Genomic DNA, 20,719 nt, shown 5'->3' on the forward strand with positions numbered 1-20,719 from the left:
CGAGCGCAGCCGCCGCGGCGGGGTCCGCCCGAGGTGCCGCACCATGGGCAGCCAGGGCTCCAAGGCGGCCAAGGCGGAGGGCAGCGCCCCGCCGACCGGCCACGCCGCCGCCACCGAGCCCGCCAAGGCCAACGGGCAGGTAGGTACCGGAGGGGCGCCGGGGGTCGCCGGGGCGGGCGGACAAAGGCGGTTTCGGTGGGGAAGGGGCGGCGGCCCGGGGGGGACCCTTGTGCCCGGCGGGCACCGAGCGATGCGGCACCGCCCGCGCCGCGCCCCGGGCTCCCTCCCGGCACCGGGCGGGGGCCCCGACCGCCGCCTCGCCCCGGTACCGGGCGTGGAGCGCGGGCGCCGCCCGGTGGCAACGCACGGACCCCCCCCCTCACCCGGTGCACCCCCCCCTCACCCCGTGCGTCCCCCCGGTGCCGCCCCTTTCCCCAGCCGGTTGCGGGGCTTTGGGGGGGAGGGGGGTGGTGTTACCGATTCCCGGCTGTGCCTAACGCCGTGCTCCGCTCCCCCCTCGCAGGAGAACGGCCACCTGAGGCTCAACGGGGACATGACGGCCAAGGCGGGGGGCGAAGCGGCCCCCCTGAACGGGAACGGCTCGGCTGAAGCCCCGAAGGAGGAGCGCAAGGGCGAGGCGGGCGGCGGGGACGCCATCGAGCCCGCTCCCCCCGCCGACGGCGGGGACGCGAAGCCCGAAGGCGCCGCGGCCCCCAAGGACACCCCCAAGAAGAAGAAGAAGTTCTCCTTCAAGAAATCCTTCAAGCTGAGCGGGATCTCGTTTCGGAAGAACAAGAAAGAAGCCGGGGACTCCTCCGGGTCCTCTCCCACGGAGGACCAAGGCAAGGCAGAGGCCAAGGGAGAGGAGAACCCCCCGGGCAGCGGGACCGAGCCGTCGGCTCCCCCCGAGGAGGGGGCAGCGGAGGAACCGGGCAGCGGCGGGGAGAGCAGTCGTGCCGATGATGATGGGCAGCAAGGAGCCGAGCCCAAGAGGGAGGATGCAGAAGCAGAAGGCAAGGAGGAAGAGAAGCAGCAGGCGGGGGAAAGCCACGGGGATAGAGCCAAACCAGAGGAGCCCTCAAAACCCGCGGGGCCTGAGCCTGCAACAGCTCCGGCGGCGGCGGAGCAGAAGGAAGAGTAGAGCCCACTTGGCATCGTCCTAACTTAAGACTCTCGCGCCATCCTCTCCATCCCGGTAACAGCCCGGACTCGCCGCCTTGCCCACACACCTCCCCGGCCCACCGAGAACTGACACCGCTTTCTAAAACCGCCACCCCCCCTCCCCGAGTCACTTCGTCCCTGTTAGAAAGCTGGTTTGGATTCCCACCACCACAACTCGGAGTAGTTTTACCCGAATCCTTTCAAACTGTGGAGGAAGACTCTCCTGGACATAACTGGAATTTACAGTTTGTGAGAACCCCGCTCTGGGAGCTCTGCTGGCCTCCGGACTGTCCCCTCTCCTCCCGGCAGCCCGCGAAGCCCAGCAAGCCAGTGACTGTTCAATGGATTCTTTTTTCTCAGTTTACATTCCTGGTTCTGACTTCATTTAAAGTATTTTGTGCTTTTTATAGAAATCGATGGTTTAAAAGCTAATCTGGTTAGTTTTTTATAACGTCTTACTATTGGCTTAAAACCATAAAGCTTGTAAGTCCGCTGTGTTTAATTCTGCTTTAAGGGATAACTTTTAGGGTGTGGGGTGGAGGGAGGGGGCCTGCCAGCTGTATAATGTGAAGCAACATTGTTTTCTCTGTAAATAATTTTTTTAATGGCCAAAACACTTGATTTGCATTTTTCTAACTTTTAAAAAAAGAGAGCTGTATGGGCTTTATTGTAACATTTGAAAGGAATAAATGGTGACCCCTTTATGGGTGAGCTCGAGTCCTTCTTGTCCTGGATGCCAGACGAGGGCCGGGGAAGATAGCGGTGGCTTATTTAGTTCAACAGCTGCTGCATTTAATCCCTCCAGCCCTGGCTCTGCTCGCAGTTAATTGACTTGCAGCAGATGTAGAGCTACAGCCACAAAGGACTTTCTCACACAAGCCTCTTGTCGCTACCTTCGGAGCGCTGTTCAGCTCGCTACCTGTTTTCTTAGGCATCTAACCCATTTTTTTCCTGGGGGGGAAGGGAAAAAAAAAAGGTCTTTTCTCATAAGGAGAGGCTCAGGAAGGCTACTGGGTGAAGTTCCCATTTTAAGCTTGGTTTCTTTAATTTTAATTTTTTTTTTTTAGTGGCTTTAGAATAGGATTGGCTTCTCTTCCCTGAAAAGACATGCTAGGGCACAAGAGCTATGCCCTGGGAGCAAAGACTTACTTCCAAAGCGAAAATGAAGGCACAATGGGTGCCTCTACCATCGCTCCCGTGCTCTGCCCAGGGACAGAGGTGATTTTTTTTCTTTCCTCCTTCTCGAGGAAGGAGGCTGCGCCTCTCCAGCAGCTCAGAGCTCGAGGGCTACGGCCCCCCAAGAGCTCCTCGTGCCAGCGTAGGCTGCAGGAGCGCGCAGCCCCTCCATTTAGTGGCCTGCTCCTAATTCCCATCTAATCGGCTGTTTTGGCTGGCAAAGAAGCAGCTGGAGAAAAGCGAGGAGCATTGTTCACCCGAAAGCCACTGGGCAAGGCAGGGCCTGGGGCAAGGACCATCGCCGCTCTTCCGTGGCCCTTGAGGTAGGTGGAAATGGCCAAAACTCTTGGTTTTATACAGCACGTCCTTCTATCAATAGTGGGAAGCTACAGCAAGTGACCTGCTTCCAAAGCCAGCAGGGTATTCATCCCTATTCGCTTGGGGGGGCAAAAAAAAAAAAAAAAGCTATTTTAAATGTAGGCACTGTGGTCTGCAAATTCTTTCTAAGCTCGCTCACTGTCTGCCACGCGAGACACAGCTGCATTGTGCCCCAGCCGAGATCCGGGGCTCCGCGCATCTGCCAGGGAGCTGCTGCACGGCGTCGCGGCAGCCATTTTAAGAAAGCCTGGAAGAGAGGAGGACTGCACTTGCACATTGGCATGCGTGATCTGGCAGGGGTAACTGGAATTGTACAGTCGTTTTTGTTCGAGGAGGAGAGGATTTTAATTGTCTGCTACGGTGAAAAGGATAACTAAGTTTCCTGGAGTATTATTACAGCAGTGAAAGTCAACTGTGCCACACAAAGCTTTCTCTTCACTGCATAAAGAGGAGATTTGCCTTATGAACCCTTTGTGTCTATTCCAGCTGCGATCACCGCTCAGCTGCAGAATTAACCTGCTCCTAATAATATTGAATTTTTTTCACTTGAACACCAGATAGAAAACACTTCATCCAAAAAAATATTCCTTTCCCATAACTTATTATTCCTTTTCTAGATTAACGCTGCTTTCAGAGCAAGCGTCGGCTGCATGAAGTACTGTAGCTCCACGCACACTGCAAGCGCAATTAGCATCAGCAATGCTGCTGGATGAGAACCCGGCTGTAACTTAAGGCAGAGACAGAAAAACCACCCCAGTGACACTTAGTAGAAAAGGTGTGAGCAAACAAAACCCATGGTATTTTTGACTTACCTTTTCTGGAAAGAAGGGTCACGAGGAGAACTTCAAGGCTATTTTATAAAACACAGGGGAAAAGAAAAAAAAAAAAGGAACAAACATCTACAAAAGAAACTAAAGCAATCTTTCACATGCAGCATAGAGTATGTCCCAAACAAAATGCTTTGGTGGGTGGCATTTAACCCAACACATCTAGCGCTCTTCCTGAAAGAGGAGGGCAAGTAATCGCGCCTCACCTCACCTTTCTTTCCAAAGCCTTATTACAGCTGTCATTTTTTGTTGTTGGGACCCACGTTACATCACGATCACAACCAAGCTACTGCACCATTTTCCAGCAATGGCTCTGAAAACAAACTGAACTCCCGCTCTAACCGAGTGTTTCCTCTCAGCAGAAAGCAGTGCAAACTCACACCAACCATAGAAATGTACCAGTTTTATTACAAAGATTCTCAAAATTCAAAATAAAAGCATCTTTAAAAAACCACAATATATTTCCCCCCCAGACACAAAGATACACTGATCTCTCTCGCTTCACATACAAACACTGAAGAGCGGGAGTGACACGTCACTCAGATTCAAAGAGACTAAAAAACTCACGGTGGAAAAGGGAAAAGAAGTATTTAAAAAAATAAAACATTTTAAAAATAACCTGTGTTAAGTTAGCAGCATTATTAGAGTTGAAACCATCAGCAGCGCTCCGTGGGAGGTACAGATCCTCTTATGGACAGAGGAATCCCCCTGAGAAAGGAGAGCAGCGAGTCAAAACTGCCTGCAAAACTTCTGCAAAGCATTTCACTAAAAGCTCCTCTAACGATCAGCTGTACAAAACGAGACGCAGAAGAAAGGCCAGTTCTGGTCACAAGAGACTTTTGGGTGTGAGATAATGCGTGGGAGTAGGAAGAGGAGTAGTTATAAAAACGTACAGAGCCCCATCTGCTGTTCCCTTATGAAGATAACAGCTCAGAGGGCTGATAAAAAGGTTCTCCATATTTACTGGCCTTGAGAGCAAGAGAGAGGAAAGGTTCAATTTGGAAACATTTGTACTTTGCTTCAGAGAAAGAGTTTTTCAGCGAGTGACACACATCGACAAGAGGTTTCAGCCAGGCTCTGTTCGGTCTGGCCTTTAGACAAGCTGGGAATTTCTGCAGTGGTTTCAGCCTAGGACGCAGATCGGTGCTGAGAAAACACACCACGGCACGTGGAGCCGAGGGCAGAACAAGCAGGAAAGGCAAAGCAGGCGGCCAAACGGGCAGTAACTCACTTCCTCCCCCAAAGAGGGGCGTAGGTATAGAAAAAAAAGGTATAAAAATTTCATCCCTTCTCTTACTTGAGATGCGTAATGCTGCCACGCTAACTGGATCTGCAAGATCTTGGAAAATGTTAACCACCACATTAGGGTGATTTTCATTTTGCATTTTCCAGATCTGCACCTGCAGGGCTCTTGGGCTGATTCACTAAAGCGCTTTTCAGATTGCTTTTAAGCTGCTTCATCTCTTTCCACAAGTTTGCTGCAGGGAGGTAGCCAACTCTATTCAAGAACTGCACTATTTGACCCTGAGAAGTGGCACCAGCTTGCAGTTACTTGCCACGGTGGAATCAAACTGAAGACCAAAGGAATAGTCAGTCTCTCACAGGCTTCATTTGGGAACTCGTATTCTCCCACCAAAAAAAAACCAAAAACAAAAAAGAAAAAAAAAAGAGATAAAAAAACCAATTTCATGGCCATCTTTCCACCTAACCTGAAACGCAGATACTACTTCTACTTAAATTATTCTTTTCGAAGGGTAGTTATTTCAGAGGAGAGAGTAAAGAAAGGAAGTGATTTTTTTAAAGACACACTAAGGAGGCAGTGGAAGGCAAGAGTGAAACTTCCCAGTCACCAAATCTGGGCAGTGCAGGTCTGTCTACTCCGCAGAATCCTCCCTGTCTGCTCCCAGCGGAGTGCAGCAAGGAATAATTTACAGTTCTCAAGTCATTTATATATTTATATAGAAATATATACAGAAACATATATAAAATATAAATCCTGTGGAATGGGAGGCAACCAGAGAAGCTAACCTACGACAACTACGCACTGACAGGTACTGTCCAGCTGCAGCCATCTTAGGTGGATTTCGTCTCTTCCTTCACCCTGTGGAAGCAAGCAGAGGACAACTCGGTTTAAACAAGCAACTCAGGCTGTGCCCAAGCTTTAATAACAAGCCAGAGTTGCAACCTTAAAAATGCCGCTTATATGGCCCATCTTCATCTAAAACTTGCAACACGTTACCGAATGAAGGCAGAGTATTTTTAAGCCCTTTTCACCGAGTGCTCTGCTCTCACAGCGCTTTAGCAGGCGTGCTGTTCTACATATGCAAACTTCTTCCCGTTAAGAGCCCGTGACAAAGCCATCCGAACTACCACGTCTCTCCTCCAGCCCCTCCAGTTGTGCCACATCGCACTGGGGACATGGGTAGATGCACAAGGAAGTACAGGCACAGACGTTTAATCGCCACGCCAGGAGACAGGGCTCACCCTTTGGGTTCTGCTTTCTCCTCTTTTGCTTTTTCTTCTTCTTTCTCATCTAGGGAGGGAGGAAAAAAAAAAAGACACACAGTAGAGCAGTAGGAAAGTACACGCCAGGCAAATTCCACAGAGCTGGGAGGGCTTCTAGTCCTAGCTCTCATGCTTACCTTTCTTCTCCTCTTCCTCCTTTTCCTCTTCTGTTTTCACACGCTTAGCTTTCTTAAAGTTGGCAACATTTTTGCGCCCTCCTTCCCCTTCATCTTCAGAGTCAGAGAATTCTTCATCACAGGATATTCTCTTATCAGAATTGCGGACTGCGTGCGAAGAGGACAAGAGGTTGTTTCAGCAGATTTAGAAGTCAGGAGACACCAAGCACTAACTTCTCCAAGTACATCCACACACTGGAATGAACTAACGAGCCTACGTAAGTCAGAATTAGGCCACGACAAAAACATTTTATCTTTCTACCCTCCGTATCTTTTAACTCATCACTCCTAACTGCTCATGCCTAAGATCCAAGATCACATGTACGACTTGGATTAGGTACAGTGTGATGTCTAGACTTGACAGCATAAGCAGGTTAACCAACCTCACACTGAGAAAATCTGTCTGCCAGATCTAAAGGACACCAGCCAATCTGGATATAAACTGGCATTTTCACCGTGGAAGACAACTTCTGGGATCAAACCTGACAGTCTCCCAGAAAGTATTCTGTCATAGCACCTACATCACAGGAACTGTTTAAATTCTCACATTAAAGCCTAGGTTCTCCCATTATGGAAATCGCCTGGCAAAAGTGCAATTTCCCCAAGGGAAAAGAAATCTATCAGCCCTGCAGTGCTTAGCATCATGGCTTTATCTTACAAAATCAATCAGAAAGGTGGCAACAGGTTCAAACTGAAGGACGCCAGAATAGAGATTTATCTAAATCATATATCCTCCTCTCTTTACTAAGGTAACTCAGTTTAGAGCCCGGGTGCTTCTCCAGCTAACTGATCCTGTTCGGCTGTGGCACCCGCAGGCTCTGAACAGCACGCTTCCCAGCCGGGCAACGCAACTACGCCAGAGACAAGCACGTACTTGAAATGCGTTTCTCAGGATCTTCTTCCTCTTCATCTCCACTGTCTTCCTGAACAGCATCCTCAGGAATTGGCTGCATCTGGACGCCAGGGGCATGAGGCAGCATGCGCAGATTCTCAAAGAGACGCTGCCTAAAGCCAGCCAGGAAAGGAACACCTCCGTCAGCAAGATGCCACCCACGGCTGTGAAGCCCCCAGTAGAAGGTGTCAGTCTCGCGAAGAGGAACAAACACTTACTTGATCTTCTCGAGATACTCGTTGGTATTCTGGTTAGTCATGTTGGAGGGACTGATGTGGAGCTTAAAGTCTGGTCCAAAGTACTCAAAATAGTCATTATATGGAAGTTCTGCGGGCAAGTGAAAAAGGAATAAACACCAAATTACCACGGGACCAGTAATGAAATACCGCAAACGCATTGTACTTCAGTGCTACATAAAAGCACAACTGCATTTAGCTAGGTGTAGGAGCTCTCAGAACCCAAATTCAGATCAAAACAGACAACTTAGCAACAGGGCAGTCAAAGCTTACTTGGCAGTTAAGCACTACAAGCGTGCACAAAAGTTTTCAGTAAAAGGTCATCTCATTTCAGTAAGACAGCAAGGCTGCCAGGTACCTTTTGCTGGAGGGGAGAGCTACAGGATTTGAATGCAAACAAGAACAGCTGCTGCAAATCAGGGAATCCAAAAGCCCTTCCACAGTAATACTCAAAAGCTCATGAAGCATCTCAGGGTTGCTACCTCTCCCACAGCAACATCATTTCCCTGAGCTCTGTTACTGGAGCGTCATTGTCCTTTAGTCTTGCTTCAAAGGCTCCCGAGGAAAATTACCATTGGGAATTTCAGTGTCCAGAGCCACAGCAGTCTCATAGGTCCAGCATCTAGCCACGTTGCGGATCGTATAGCCACCTCCTCCCAGCATCAGCATAGGCAAATTAAAACTTTTTACAAACTCCACACACTTGGCGTGACCTGCAGCAAAAGCAGCGCAGGAAAAGGTCATAGCCTCGTGGCATAAGAAGAACAAACTTTACAATGAAATCTAATTACATCAGTTATGCCAGTTCGACACCGGCACTGTATGGTACTCTTACCTTTGATGGTCAGATTAAAACAACCCAGCCTGTCCCCTGACAGAGAGTCTGACCCGCACTGCAAGACAACTGCGCTAGGCTGGAACGTCTCCATCACTTTAGATATCACCTAAACAAGAAACCCGTTGTTACACGCTCTCCACAGGACAGTGTCACAGCAACACAGTAACGTCCATGTCAGCAAGTGACATGAAGACATCCCTAGTGTTCCCCCAGCTGCTGGCTCCCCTGTACGGGTAACACTGAGGCTCTTACAAAGAGAAGCTTACTGATGACAGGCTGCAATTGTTAGGGAGGAATACAGCCCCTGAAGAATCTTATCACAGAAGACTGAATTAATCTCCATGAGCCACCCGATAACAAAGTATGATCCACAAAGAATCACTCAGCAAAGATGTCCTCACTTACCGGCTTGAATATTGCTTCATAGGACTCATCATCAATTCCGTCCCGGAGGGGATAGTTGACAGCGTAGTACTTGCCTTTGCCTGCACCAATATCCTATCAGAGTGAAAGCCAGGAGAGACTACAGGTCACCAGAGAACCAAATGCAACGCACAAATTGTGCCCCAAATTAGGAAGGGAAGTCCGGGATTCCATCAGTGTAATCCCCATGGAGGCCTAGGCTCTCACGGACAAACGCTGTCCCGGCAGAAGGCGGCAAGAGTCAGTTGACTCCAACAGCAGCTGATTTGGCGTAAGTGGGTGCATTTGGCCCTGAGTGCTCAGAGAAGAAAAATCTACTACTGTCACCACTTTCATGTTTCTGTGAGCGCACAGGCTCTCATTTCACTGGCAAAAGCCACGCTCTTACACAGCAATAAAACTGGCAGCCAAAATTCTAGTTCCAAACCTGTACGCTGCAGAGATGCACAGCCCAAAATACCAGTTTGGGCTGACTGTGCAGTCTAGTAACTGGAGGAACCTATTTTTACATTTCCATTCTCTCTCTCATACCCAAGTGTTTTATAAAAAAAAATTATTTCATTTATGCTGCAGAGCGGCTGCACCAGGAAAGAATGCTGCAGCTGCACACAAGTTCACATCACCAGTGCTAAACTCTGGGCAGGACTGAAAAAGTACAACTCACGAGTGGAAGACAAGAGAATTTAGATCAGAAAAATGTAATTCCACTAAAAAGCACATAAAAAAGGTAAAGAACCTTTCACCCCTGAGAACAAAAGTCACGAAGTGAATGACACCTGTATCTAACCTGAAAGTGCCACAGTTAACATCACGGTTCATTACCGTGCAGAACTGACTCACAGGAGGAAATGCCAACAAGATAAATCAGCGCACAGAGAAGTACTCGCTCATAAACTTTCACCCCAAAGCTTGTGTGGCCAAGCTTAGTTTGCAAGTAGCTACAGATAACCAACATGGCATCTTCGGAGGTACTTTTCTGAGCATAATCCCATCAGAAGGCTGCTAAGAGACTGATATCGAAGCCTCGGTTTTATTACTATAGAGGCCGTGATCACAAAAGCACCCACTCCAAGAGCCGAGCCAGCTGCCTCGTGCGTACACCTTTGCCCTCAGAAAAAGGATGCCACTTTGAGAGCAGGAAAACCCAGCAGAGCAGTGATTTTTAGTTCAATTAGTTGGACAGCAAACAGAGGGAAGAGACCAAATTTCAGGGTAATTTTCTGCTAAGCCTTCATTCTCACCCGTAGGTCCCCTGTTCCTGGGAAGTATTCTCCGTACTTATGAAACGACACGGTCATGACACGGTCTGTGGTATAAAAGGCTTCCTCCACGCCATCTCCATGGTGAATATCAATGTCAATGTACAGCACTCTCTGGTGATACCTAGGATCAGAAAGGAGTCAAAATACTGCATTTCTTCAGAGCAGAAACTGCCTTCACCAGCAGAGCAAAGGGCAGGAGAGCGAGGAACTCGGTGCTAACCCCCAGGCTGCACAGCTACCAGGCAGCTCTCTCCCCACAGTCTACAAGCAAAAGAGCTGCGGAGAACAGACATGTGCCTTGGTCAGCAGTGGAACAGAACCACAGAGGAAAATAAAGTGGCTTTTGCTGCTGCAACTGATCTTTGAAGGCAGAATCAACTCAGTTTATTCCGATTCAGCCAACAGACTGCATTTTTATGTCCAAGCCTCCCCCTGAGGTTTGCCTTGAGCCAAAAGCTGTCACATATTACAGCTGTGCCCCCTTTTCCAGGGTGGATGGTAGAGAGGAGGGCCTAAGAGCAACAGCACAACGCTCCAAGCCTTCTGCCTCCTGCATGGTGCCACCGTTAGACATACCCCTTTGGAAGAGAGGGTACCGCATCCCAAAAGATAGCTGATTAAGCCCTCCTGGGAAAACACAGCTAAAAAAAAGCAACAAAAAGAGAAGACTGGGAAGAAAGCGCTAAGGACTCAAAGGAAATGCCGCAGAACGGACAAACAAAAGGGGTAAATAGTACTGCCCGTACTTTAGGAGCTCCAAGATAGCTAAGACGATATCGTTGACATAACAGAAGCCAGAAGCCTCTGACTTCTTAGCGTGGTGAAGGCCTCCCGCCCAATTCACAGCGATATCTGTCTGTTGCTTGTTCAGCTTCACAGCACTGGCTGTTGGGAGAAGAATTACAAAATGTTAGCATGAGAGCAAAGGCTCCATGACAGAGACTGAGGGGTAAAGTGCCGGTCCCGTACAATCACGTCGTTGCTTATGTGTGCGTTTGGGTACTTTACAAAGCACCAGCCCAAGGGTTTAACACTGGATGTCTCAACACACTAACAAAAGGTAAGGGAGGAGAAATGCAGCCTCTGTTTTGCCTGCACACACTTTCGATCGCTTCCTACTTTCGCCTCAGAGCATGAAATCTGCACAAATAAGCCCATAGCGTTCTAGCCGGGGTCACAGTTGAAGACAGTCTAGATTTCTCAGTGCCCTGAACAAAAGATTTTAATGAGTTTGTATCCAACATATATTTAGGTCATTCACTGAATATGCATTTAGGCAAGGGAAGTTCTCTTCCCCCAGCCCCTTCATAAATTTTCTGCAAATTTTGCAAGTCTCCCAGGATCAAAACAAATGATATATTCTGTGGAGTCTGCAGCCACGGGACCAGAGAGCACAGCTACTTCAAAAAAATGCTGCAGTCAGTACTTGTATGTACTGCTGAACTGCGTTACAGGAAATAAAGACTTCTAGATGTCATTTGTGGGAGTAGCAGCCACAAAGCTTTAACGCCTATGCACACTACGGCGGTTCCGCAACACCGAGTATTTCTGCAACAAAGTACTCGAAAATAGTGAAAGCATTTCTAAATGTTCCAGCTTTCAGGGAGCTTACTGAAACCTTTCAGGTTCTATTTTGCCTCCTGTCAGTGGCTTTTTGTCAAAAACAACAAATAAAGCAACCCTTTTCTTTCCTTCCCAGGTTATGCCTGCCCAGAGCAAGGTTTTCACAACTTTTTCTTCCTGTAAATCTCACGTTGATTTTTTTATTAAACGCCTGTTGCTGCCGCAGTTTTGTTTTAACTCTATCGCTGGCAATGTCGTTAACACCACGTACAGAGTCCTTCATATATATTCAGTGAAGTAACTCAGACTAGTGAAGGTATGTTTAACAAATGTAGAGGGATCTGTCAATACGCAAGGCTTGAACTCTCACGTGGGAAGAAATCTGGATCTAATTATTAAGGAAATCAGAAATAGGTTCACAGGGCTTCCCCACCACCACCTACAATTTCTTTCCTAGACAGAACTACATTACATCTGCTTAAGAGAAAAAAGAAAGGAACATGGGACTTGTGAGCTTACCAACTGAGCCTCCAGCAGAGAGCTGACAAAATTCAAACAACCCATCAAACACAGGGCAGTCTTCCCCAACGTTAACTTGAAAAAAATACAAAAGCGTTAGTAAGAAAAAACCACAAATAAATGGCAAAGCTTATACCCCCGCTCTGATTTAAAAAGCTGACCAGATAAGCGATCAAATGTTTTAAACAACAAAATACCATGCACAAATAATAAAATGTTAACGTCATCAACCCGAGGATTGCCTGATGAGGCAAAAAGGTTGTTGCTGTAGGGAAGATGCTCCTGACTTGTAAGAAAAAGGGAAAGCAGGTCCCAGGAGCTCTGGCGAGAGCGGCACGCCATCTACCGGGGTGCGCTACGAGGGAGCCAGAAACCAGTCGATCACGTCGGAAAATGAGTGGGTGGAGAGGAGATGCTATCAATAAGAGCTGTGTAACAGCGATACACGTCCTCAGCAGCAACTCAAGCGGCACTCGCTGAGGCAGCACATTTACAGTATTCTGCTCTGCTCCGGCAGCACATGCTGGTCACCAGGGGCAGATGCAGGCTGTGCAAAACGGGGGCCAGCACCCCTCGGTAGCTGACGTGGACCGTGCTGCAGATCTGCTGCTCGGGCACCGTGCCTTCTGGGGGGAACGGCACTGCTTCTGACTACAGAGCTGACACTGAGCTCTGTTACACAACCCCACAGCCAGCGGGAAAGGGGTTTGCTCCTGTTTCTTGCTGTATTGCTGATGAGGAGTTGAGAAAGCAAACAGCGCTGCAGGAGAAAGTGGGGAGATGGTAGAGAGCAGCGTGTACTGGCCGAGAAGCTTACGTCCACGTCTGTTCTGTTACACTTTGTACATTCCTTTTACTTCACATCGGACAGTCAGTTTTTAAGTTCTCAGCAGTACTGTAGTTTTGGCCTGGATAAATTTCTACTGTAAATAGTTTCACAATTAAAAATAAAACCAGTAACAACAGACTTGTATTGAATCTAGATTTGGCAAGATTTGCTTTTACAAACAAACAAAAAAAAAAATCTGTATTTTTGTAACATCTGTAGAATGTTTACTTCTGTGCTTAATGAGAAAGGCACAAACAGCACAGTTCTTGCAGCACTGGAAACTCGTCAGTGCATAGGCTCCACAAAGACTGTGTGATAAGGGAGTCTGAATGGTCCCAGTTCGGGACAGGGACCTCTGAAAAGGACAATACCCATCAGGAGACCCAGAGGGAAGCAATTGTTCCCGCTTTCCAATTGTTTCAGCAGGGCAAGGCAAGGGGCAGAGTTTGAATAATTAACTCAAAGAGGTGGTTGGAAGCTTTCCTTGTTAAGCGAGGAGAATTTAAGTCATCAATTTCTGCATGCTTCCCATTACAACAAATTAAACCTCTTGCCCTTTAGGTTGCAGAGCGGCCCTTCCAAGTCCTCAGGCAGACAACAGGGCACTAGCAGAATGAAATCAGAGACTGTTCATTACCTTTACTGCCGCTCAGAACTTTGTGGGCAGCACTGAGCGTATTTGAGGGCACCCCTCTGCTCTATCTGGCAAAGACAGGAGCTGCTGTCAGAAGCCAATTGGGCTTTTTCTCACCAGGAGATTCAAAGCAGCCAGGACCACTAAGGAGGGATATTAATAACAGGGGTCAATCGCCTGACTATAGGCACAAAGCTCTGGTGGAAGATGAGAGGCACAGATACTCCTTTTCCTTGCAATGGGCAGGTGAGAAGCTTCGTATTTGGGAGAGCACAACCAGAGAGAGCCCAGCATTAACGGCGGAACCATTCTTACGGAAATCCTATCAGCTATCCTTCCCTCAAAGGGACAGCTGAAGCACCAAGCAGGCTACAGCAACCTGTCGCTGTACTTGGGAGTGGTGACCTTGTCTCCTGTATCCCTAATCTCTGCTCTGAGCCTCCCGTGCCAGTTCTCTAGCTACACAGAGGCCACTGTTTTGCAGGTCTTGTTGAAGAAAAGCTCTGTCCTCTGCATGTTTAAGACTAATTTTCATATTTTGCCTCCTTCAGGTAAAAATAGTTCTGTGGAAGTACGGTACAGAAAATGTTGACTACCAGAGAGAGCAGAGTGGGTGTTTATGAGCCGTATCTGCTTCAGGGGTAAACAGTTCAGTTTGTGTAAATATGTACTTTGGTATATGTCATTTGGTATATTAAGGGATATCATTTACTGTAGGAAGTCTTTCAATGTATATTACTCACAAACCATAGTACCCATTCCTCTTACATGCTTGTGCCTTAATATCTGTCCCCTTCAGCTCACACCAGATTTCCAAGTGCCTTTCTTTACTTCAAACTCCAGACCTGTATTTCTTCTAAATTGGAGATTACACTTCACATAAATGAACCCCACGGGCTAACAACTTTTTTCTGCTCTCGAGGATTGCAGTGTGCAAGATCAAAATACTGTTTAAATGAACCTTGAGCCTTCCCCACTATTTGTCTATACTTGCTAGAAACCTAGTTTGCTGCAGCCATTGCCAAAGACCATCAGGTCAGAGTTGCAGAGAGACCAAAAAAAGGTTTCTGTAACATTAAAGTAGCTGTTAAAGAGCCCTTCCATGGACTGGAGCAGTTAGAGCAAGAAATTAGCTCACAAAATGAACCATCCTAACACAAAGTGAACAGGTATCATTGTGCCTCTCAACCCTCCCCCACTTCCAAGCTGCCATTGTCCTGAAAATCCTTCAGAGTTACTGCAGATTTTGGATGCAATTGATGAGTTGGGGTTTTTTTTGTTTGTTTGTTTTAAATTACACAACCCTTTCCCACCTCAATACCTCTGATTAAAGATAAGCAATAACACAAAATACATGCAGCTCATAAACGGAGTAGTTCAGTCATCTCTGAGCCAGGAAGGCAATTTAGAAGAGTTTCCATCAAAACACAAGACCAAAAAAAAGACAGCCAGGTCAAAGGGTTTTCCTCAGCTCTACCGGCATATTGGCATGAGAGAAGGACCCATTTTTAAAATGCTTGATTTACCAGAAAAATCAAAAACAAAGTCAGGAGAAAGACAATTTCCTGTGGTTCTTCCTACTCTTTCTATCACAAAGCTCTAAAGCTGGCCTAGGGGTTCCCAAAATCACAAACTTTAACATTGGCAGGAACTACAGCACTACACGGATAGCTTACATCTTTGCATCTGCTTGCTGTACTCAGACATGTTATCTGGGCGAATAGATCTCAGAAATTTTATGTAGTCGTCACTGTGGTACTTGGTCATTTCTTCTGCATTTGCCTTGTGAGGGCGCTGCAAGGACAAAAAAAGAGCAAGGCTTGTTTTGAAACACATCCCTCTCCCTAATTCCCATTTCCAATCTCAGATTTACTCCCAGGAACAGAAAAAAAACCTCAAAACAGCAGCATTAAACAAGAGAAACTCATTTTCAAAGGCAAGAATGCCACTACCAGAGACTGGAATGTATTACATATCTAGCAAAAAAAAAAATTAAGTTACAGGGAGAAAAGCAATTTTGCAGTCTCCAAAGCTTATCTGAAGCAAAGAACATCTCACTACAAGCAATCAGAAGAAAGCAGAAATATATCAGCACAACTGTTTATTTTTTCTTTTTGCTTTCCTCTTTGGCTCATCATCAGAGAACTTACAAGTCTGAAGAATCAAAATTAAAACCTGACACGTAAACTAAGATCTTTCATATATATTTCTTTTCGTGACCAGTCCTACACTTACATATATCTCCATCTTCCTGTAGAGGCCATAGTTCAGCAGGAGGTTGTGGGTCATCCGGATCCTGTGGGGCTTCATCGGATGTCCTTGGCCATAATAGTAGTTTCCAACATCACCTGGGAGCGGAAAGGATTTTGTTACAGCAAGGAAAACTATGAATTCCTTCAAACAGAATCACAGCCCAGCCACGAGAGCCATCAGGTCATCTATCATTTTATCTGTCCTTCAGTGTCTTCTGTTCACAGGGGACAGGGTCTCCCACCTTGTTTGCACAGATGCCTCCATGGATTCAGAAAAGTTTATCCTAGACTCAAATAAGACAGACATTTGGAGATTGGGGTATGGCCAGACAAGGAATTTTTTAATGTCAGTTCTGGGGAAAGCAATCCAGGTAGAGCCCGAGCAACTAACATCCCACTGCACAAGTTAAGAGGAGGGAGCTCCAGCTTTCTTGGGCAGGAGGAACTCTGGGCGCCACATCTGCGTGTCCTCGCTCAGCAAATGACAGCTTCCAGTGTCCTCTCCCGGCCGTTCAGGTCCGCTATGACATCTCACGCTTACAGACTCGCAGGTTTCACCGAGAAACGCAACCGCGCTCTGAGCAGAAACCCGCACACCAAGAGGCATGCAAGTTTAATCCCGGCTCAGACAATGACTCATCAGACAGAGCACGTAGCCTCTTTGCCTCGCTTTCTTACTATTTACCTAACAGAAATGAGATACAAAGCAGCTAATTCTGTCAATAAGCAAACACCAGCACAGCTGTAGCTTTACAGTTTCTCAATCATTTTCACTCTTTATTATGGCTCGAAATCCTTCAGGAGAATCCTAGTCCCTACCAACCGCACGCCCACACAGATGCACCTGACGAGCTACCCTATGGGCACCGGCGCTAATGAAGTCAGATTCCTGCAAATATATCCCACGGGCCATCTCCCCATGCGGATTTTCTCCTACCTAGCAAAAGCCGAGCTCATGCTGCACTCTCCCACAGCAGGCACCGCTAACTGGTTCTTTTCCCCTCCTCTCCCAGGTTACTTATTTTCATGAAACTTACAGAAATTTAACTTTCAGATTTCTGCCTCCTGCCTGATTTGGCTGTGAGAGGCACAGACGCGAAAGTTGCCAAGAGCAGGAAACACGCAGCCAGCCACCCGCAGCAGCAATATCGCGCAAGCCTCGTTTTCTTGGGAAACCAGACTAAGTTGTTCATGTAGTTGTACAACTCCTGATCAGTTTAGGAAGCAGGAGACCCAATCCGGTCTGGCTGGTGACTCAGTTGGGAGTATTAGGATTTCATCACTAATCTTTACGTTCAGGAGAAACTGCTTCCTCACAACGCACTGCTCTGGTTCTTCCTCCTGTGGACATGGCCCTGTTTTCAGTCAAAGCAGATGCAAACGCTGCAAATCCCACACCCAAACAATTCTGCTGCTGGAGTTTACCTGTCCGTGGTGCGACAGGGTGTTCTTTGCACAAAGGTATTTTACTGGGGTGATTAACCCTACAGTAAAATTGGGTTAAATCAAGCTTTGGGGAACTCAATAAGAGATGCTCGAGACCCCATCTAGAAAATACAAGCACAAAACTACACGAAGCTTTGAAAAATCATCGTCTTCACCTCAGGCTCTCAGCAAAACGCCCTGGGCAAACCCTGACTTCCAGAGCCTGTTCATGTTCGCTCTGCTAAACACATCCCACCACGAGTCCTCCAGAGCAGCAGACGAGCTTGTCTGCTCGTGGACATCACTGCAGATTAAGAGTGTGTGAACTTGAGAGATACCTCTTCCTGTCTGCTAGGGTTAAGCAAGTCCCTACACAGGGAGCTAGTAAAGGAGAAGTTACTGTTCAAGTTCAAACCCTCGCACACACCCTCAGCACCCCTCTGGATTTCCATGAAGGACCCTTACGATACCCGATTACCTTTTCCCCATCCTCTCCATCCCAGCAAGACCCTTCCCTGCAACTCAGGCTCCTTCTCCAGCACGGGATGCCCTCCCGCCATCTGAAATTTATGGCTCAAGGAAGAGATCCGCACGCCATCCGAAACAGCGCCCAAGGACCTTCCCTCGGGGAATTACTGCACTGCTCTAACGTCCCTGCATGGAAAATAAAAGACCCTAACAAACTGGCCTCCCACAACTGTAGATTATGCCTTCCCCGACAATAAAAGCACACTTTCACCCTACGACATGCTGTGGATGTTTGCCAGCTGCTCGTAAAAGAGCAGGGGAAACAAGGCACTAAAGCCTCACCACAGAGTAAATTAGTGAGGGCAGCTATAGACGAGAGTGTATAACACTAACTGCACGTAGTTCCCGTGCAATAAAGACCACAAGGATAGCATCTCTGCTCAGCATGTTCAAACAAAATGACTGGTTATTTCATATTTCGGGCATCACCGTGTGCCTTTAAAGATTATAATTTCTTCAAAAACTGACAAGCTGCTTTGTGAACATGTTATGTTCCAAGGACAGGGATAAGTTTGGACATAGAGACCGTTTTTTTTCCAACATCCAGGGCGCGTGCACATGTGTGGCATTCTGGCACTTTCTGCAAGCACGCTTTAAGTATAAACTAGGCATTTTAAGGGCCCAGGGCTGCAGCATCCCCTTGTATATTTTGATAGGACGGGTGTTGCACAGAGATCAGTTGTGTGGTGAGATCGGGCTCAGTTTTGCTGCACCCAGAGCTCCAACCCAGGCTCCTCCTCGCCCTGCCTTCCTGAAGACACCGTCTGAGTCAGAGACCCCGCAGGACTGTCATTACAAGTTGCACACCTACCACTTACATTTACTTTTCTGGAGAAATAAAAGCCCTCACTATATGCCTGACACACACAGCAGTTTCAAAGAGCCAGCTTTACCGCTTGAACACTGAGCACATCCATTTACCAAGAAAAAGTAGCAAGAAGAAGTTTTTATTTGATTTCACAGACTAAAAACCACGACGAAATAGAGAATTGCACAATGCCTTTCACAGAGAGCGATCACAGACTCTATTAAAAACGAGCTCACCCGTCACCGAGGCACCAAGTCACCCCACCAAAGAGGAGGCAGTTGTGAAGCGCAGAGGCAACGCGACTGTGATTTCTCCCACAGACTACGGGGTAGAAGCAGGGAAGCCACACAAGATACCCAGCTTGGGATTTGGCCAGCTCTAACGCCCCATTACTTCCCTACCCCAACAGGATGATCATATAACCCCAAAGCAGTGCTTCCCCAGCCTCGTAATGGGGGGGGGAAGCCACTCTACAACCCAGCCAAGTTCAGAGCCAGAACTAAACAATGCTCCTAGACACAGGAACTCCCTACAAACAACCACGCAGTCGGTCTGGCTCCCAACACCTTCAGGTTTGTCCCTTGCTCGACAGCAACGCCGCTGACCCAAATGGGAGCTTCAGGAGCGCCTCTTCCTCTTAACATGGCTCAAGGAGGCTTCATCTCCCCGCCACCCCTCCTGTCCCCCAGCATCTCCCCGAGTGCTCCCCATCCTCCCAGCAACCTTCAGCATCTCAGCACCGCTCCCAAAGCCTCCCTCGGCCTCATGCCCCTCTCCCCATCCTGGACCCTTCACAGCCTTTCCCCACCTCCAAAGTCCCTGGATCTCCATCCTCCCCACAATACTACTCCCCTATCCTTCCCCCCACTCTTCCCTTTCTCCCCCCAGTGCTCTCCCATATCCCCGCCATGCCCCCATATCCTTCCCATGCCCTCCAGTGTCCCCCACTCCCCTAACCCCACCGCAGGCGCCACGTAATCCTGTCCCCACCCACGCTCTGACCCCCAGTCCCTTATTGCCCTGTGCCCCCCCAGCCCCTCAGTGCCCCCATATCCATCCCTCAAGCCCCCAGTGCAGCCTGCCACCCCTCAGCTCCCCCAGTGACCCCCATTACCCCTCCCACCCCCCTCAGGGCAGCCCCCACCCCCCATGTCCTCCAATGGTCCCCATTACCCCCCACTGACTCCCATTACCCCCCCAGTGATCCCCATTACCCCCTCAATGACACCCATTACCCCCCCAGTGATCTACATTACCCCCCACTGACTCCCCCCCAGTGATCTCCATTACCCCCCACTGACTCCCATTACCCCCCAGTGATCCTTATTACCCCCTCACTGACTCCTATTACCCCCCAGTGACCCCCATTACCCCCCCACTGACTCCCATTACCCCCCACTGACCCCCAATACCCCTCCAGTGACCCCCATTACGCCCCATTGGTCCCCATTAGCCCCCACTGACTCCCATTACCCCCCCAGTGACCCCCATTACCCCCCCCAGCGCCTCCCATTGCCCTCCTCAACCCCCGCCCCCTCCCCCACCGCCTCCCCTCTCCTCCCCCCTCAGGCCCCCCCGCCGGTCCCCGCCCCGGGGCCATCCCCCCCCGACCCCGGCGATCCCCCCGGCCGCCCCCGTCGGTGCCCCGCAGCCCCTCACCATCGTAGTAGTAGCAGACTTTCCGCTTGGTCCCCTGCGTCAGCGCCATTTTCCTGCCTCCCCACAGCGACAGACCCTACCGCCGCGCCGCGCAACCCAACCCGGCCCGGCCCGCCCCGGGGCCCGGGCCCCACCACCCCACTTGCCCCGCCCACCGCACGGCCCCTTGGCCTATCGGGGAAGGACGCTCCGCCCTCTCCCGTCCGCCGACCAATAGGAAATGGCGGCGGCGGGAGAGAGCGGGCGCGGGGGAGCTAGCAGGCTAGGCGGAGCGGTGGGGTGCCTGGGCTGTACCACTGCCGCGGGGGCGGGGCCGCGCGGGCTGCACCATCTCTGGGGCGCCGGGGGGGGACGGGGACACAACGGGGGAGAGGGTCCAGGTGGGCGGGGCGGAACCACTGGCGGGGGTGAGTGGGGGGAGACGCCAGGTGGGGCTGAACCATCCCGAGGCGGGGGGGGGGGGGGGCACACGCACAGGGTAGAGGCCTCCAGCAGCGCCCAGGCCCCGGGGCTTGGCCCGCCCGGGGTGGGCGAGAGCGGGGCTGTGGGGGTCCCACACAACCGGGACCGGCGTGAGAGGGGCCTGGGGCCCCCAGCAGCACCCCGGGGTGGGGTTTGGTGTGAGGGT

The 20,719-nt window shown here is 49.4% G+C and overlaps 2 protein-coding genes across 3 annotated transcripts; one reads left to right on the top strand and one right to left on the bottom strand.

The window, feature by feature from the left end:
• On the top strand, positions 1-1,677 carry MARCKSL1 (MARCKS like 1). The gene is made up of 2 exons (XM_082329899.1): positions 1-139; positions 524-1,677. Exons 1-2 carry the CDS (start codon positions 44-46, stop codon positions 1,139-1,141), a joined length of 714 nt encoding a protein of 237 aa, XP_082186025.1. The 5' UTR covers positions 1-43; the 3' UTR covers positions 1,142-1,677.
• A 2,272-nt stretch (positions 1,678-3,949) lies between these two features.
• On the bottom strand, positions 3,950-20,206 carry HDAC1 (histone deacetylase 1). Of its 2 annotated transcripts, XM_082329453.1 has the most exons (15): positions 20,092-20,206; positions 15,655-15,767; positions 15,096-15,213; positions 11,957-12,031; positions 10,621-10,759; positions 9,854-9,995; positions 8,595-8,687; positions 8,187-8,295; positions 7,924-8,064; positions 7,334-7,442; positions 7,098-7,228; positions 6,185-6,331; positions 6,027-6,075; positions 5,571-5,643; positions 3,950-4,250 (listed from the first exon to the last, which is right to left on the bottom strand). In XM_082329453.1, the coding sequence occupies exons 1-14, from the start codon at positions 20,138-20,140 to the stop codon at positions 5,616-5,618; spliced, it is 1,443 nt and encodes a 480-aa protein (XP_082185579.1). In that variant the 5' UTR covers positions 20,141-20,206; the 3' UTR covers positions 3,950-4,250; positions 5,571-5,615. The 2 variants fall into 2 exon arrangements, with proteins under 2 accessions (XP_082185579.1, XP_082185578.1); XM_082329452.1 differs by having other exon boundaries at positions 3,950-5,643.
• Positions 20,207-20,719: the final 513 nt, after the last annotated feature.

The sequence above is a fragment of the Platalea leucorodia genome (genome assembly GCF_965183815.1).
Source record: "Platalea leucorodia genome assembly, chromosome: 18".
In the NCBI taxonomy this organism is placed as follows: domain Eukaryota; kingdom Metazoa; phylum Chordata; class Aves; order Pelecaniformes; family Threskiornithidae; genus Platalea; species Platalea leucorodia.

Coding starts and splice junctions, on each gene's coding strand:
- MARCKSL1 (XM_082329899.1), top strand. CDS start 44: ATGGGCAGCCAGGGCTCCAAGGCGGCCAAGGCGGAGGGCAGCGCCCCG. Junction 140..523: donor CCGCCAAGGCCAACGGGCAG/GTAGGTACCGGA, acceptor CCCCCCTCGCAG/GAGAACGGCCACCTGAGGCT.
- HDAC1 (XM_082329453.1), bottom strand. CDS start 20,140: ATGGCGCTGACGCAGGGGACCAAGCGGAAAGTCTGCTACTACTACGAT. Junction 12,032..15,095: donor CAGCAAGCAGATGCAAAGAT/GTAAGCTATCCG, acceptor ATTTTTTTCAAG/TTAACGTTGGGGAAGACTGC. Junction 5,644..6,026: donor GAGAAAGCAGAACCCAAAGG/GTGAGCCCTGTC, acceptor TTGCTTCCACAG/GGTGAAGGAAGAGACGAAAT.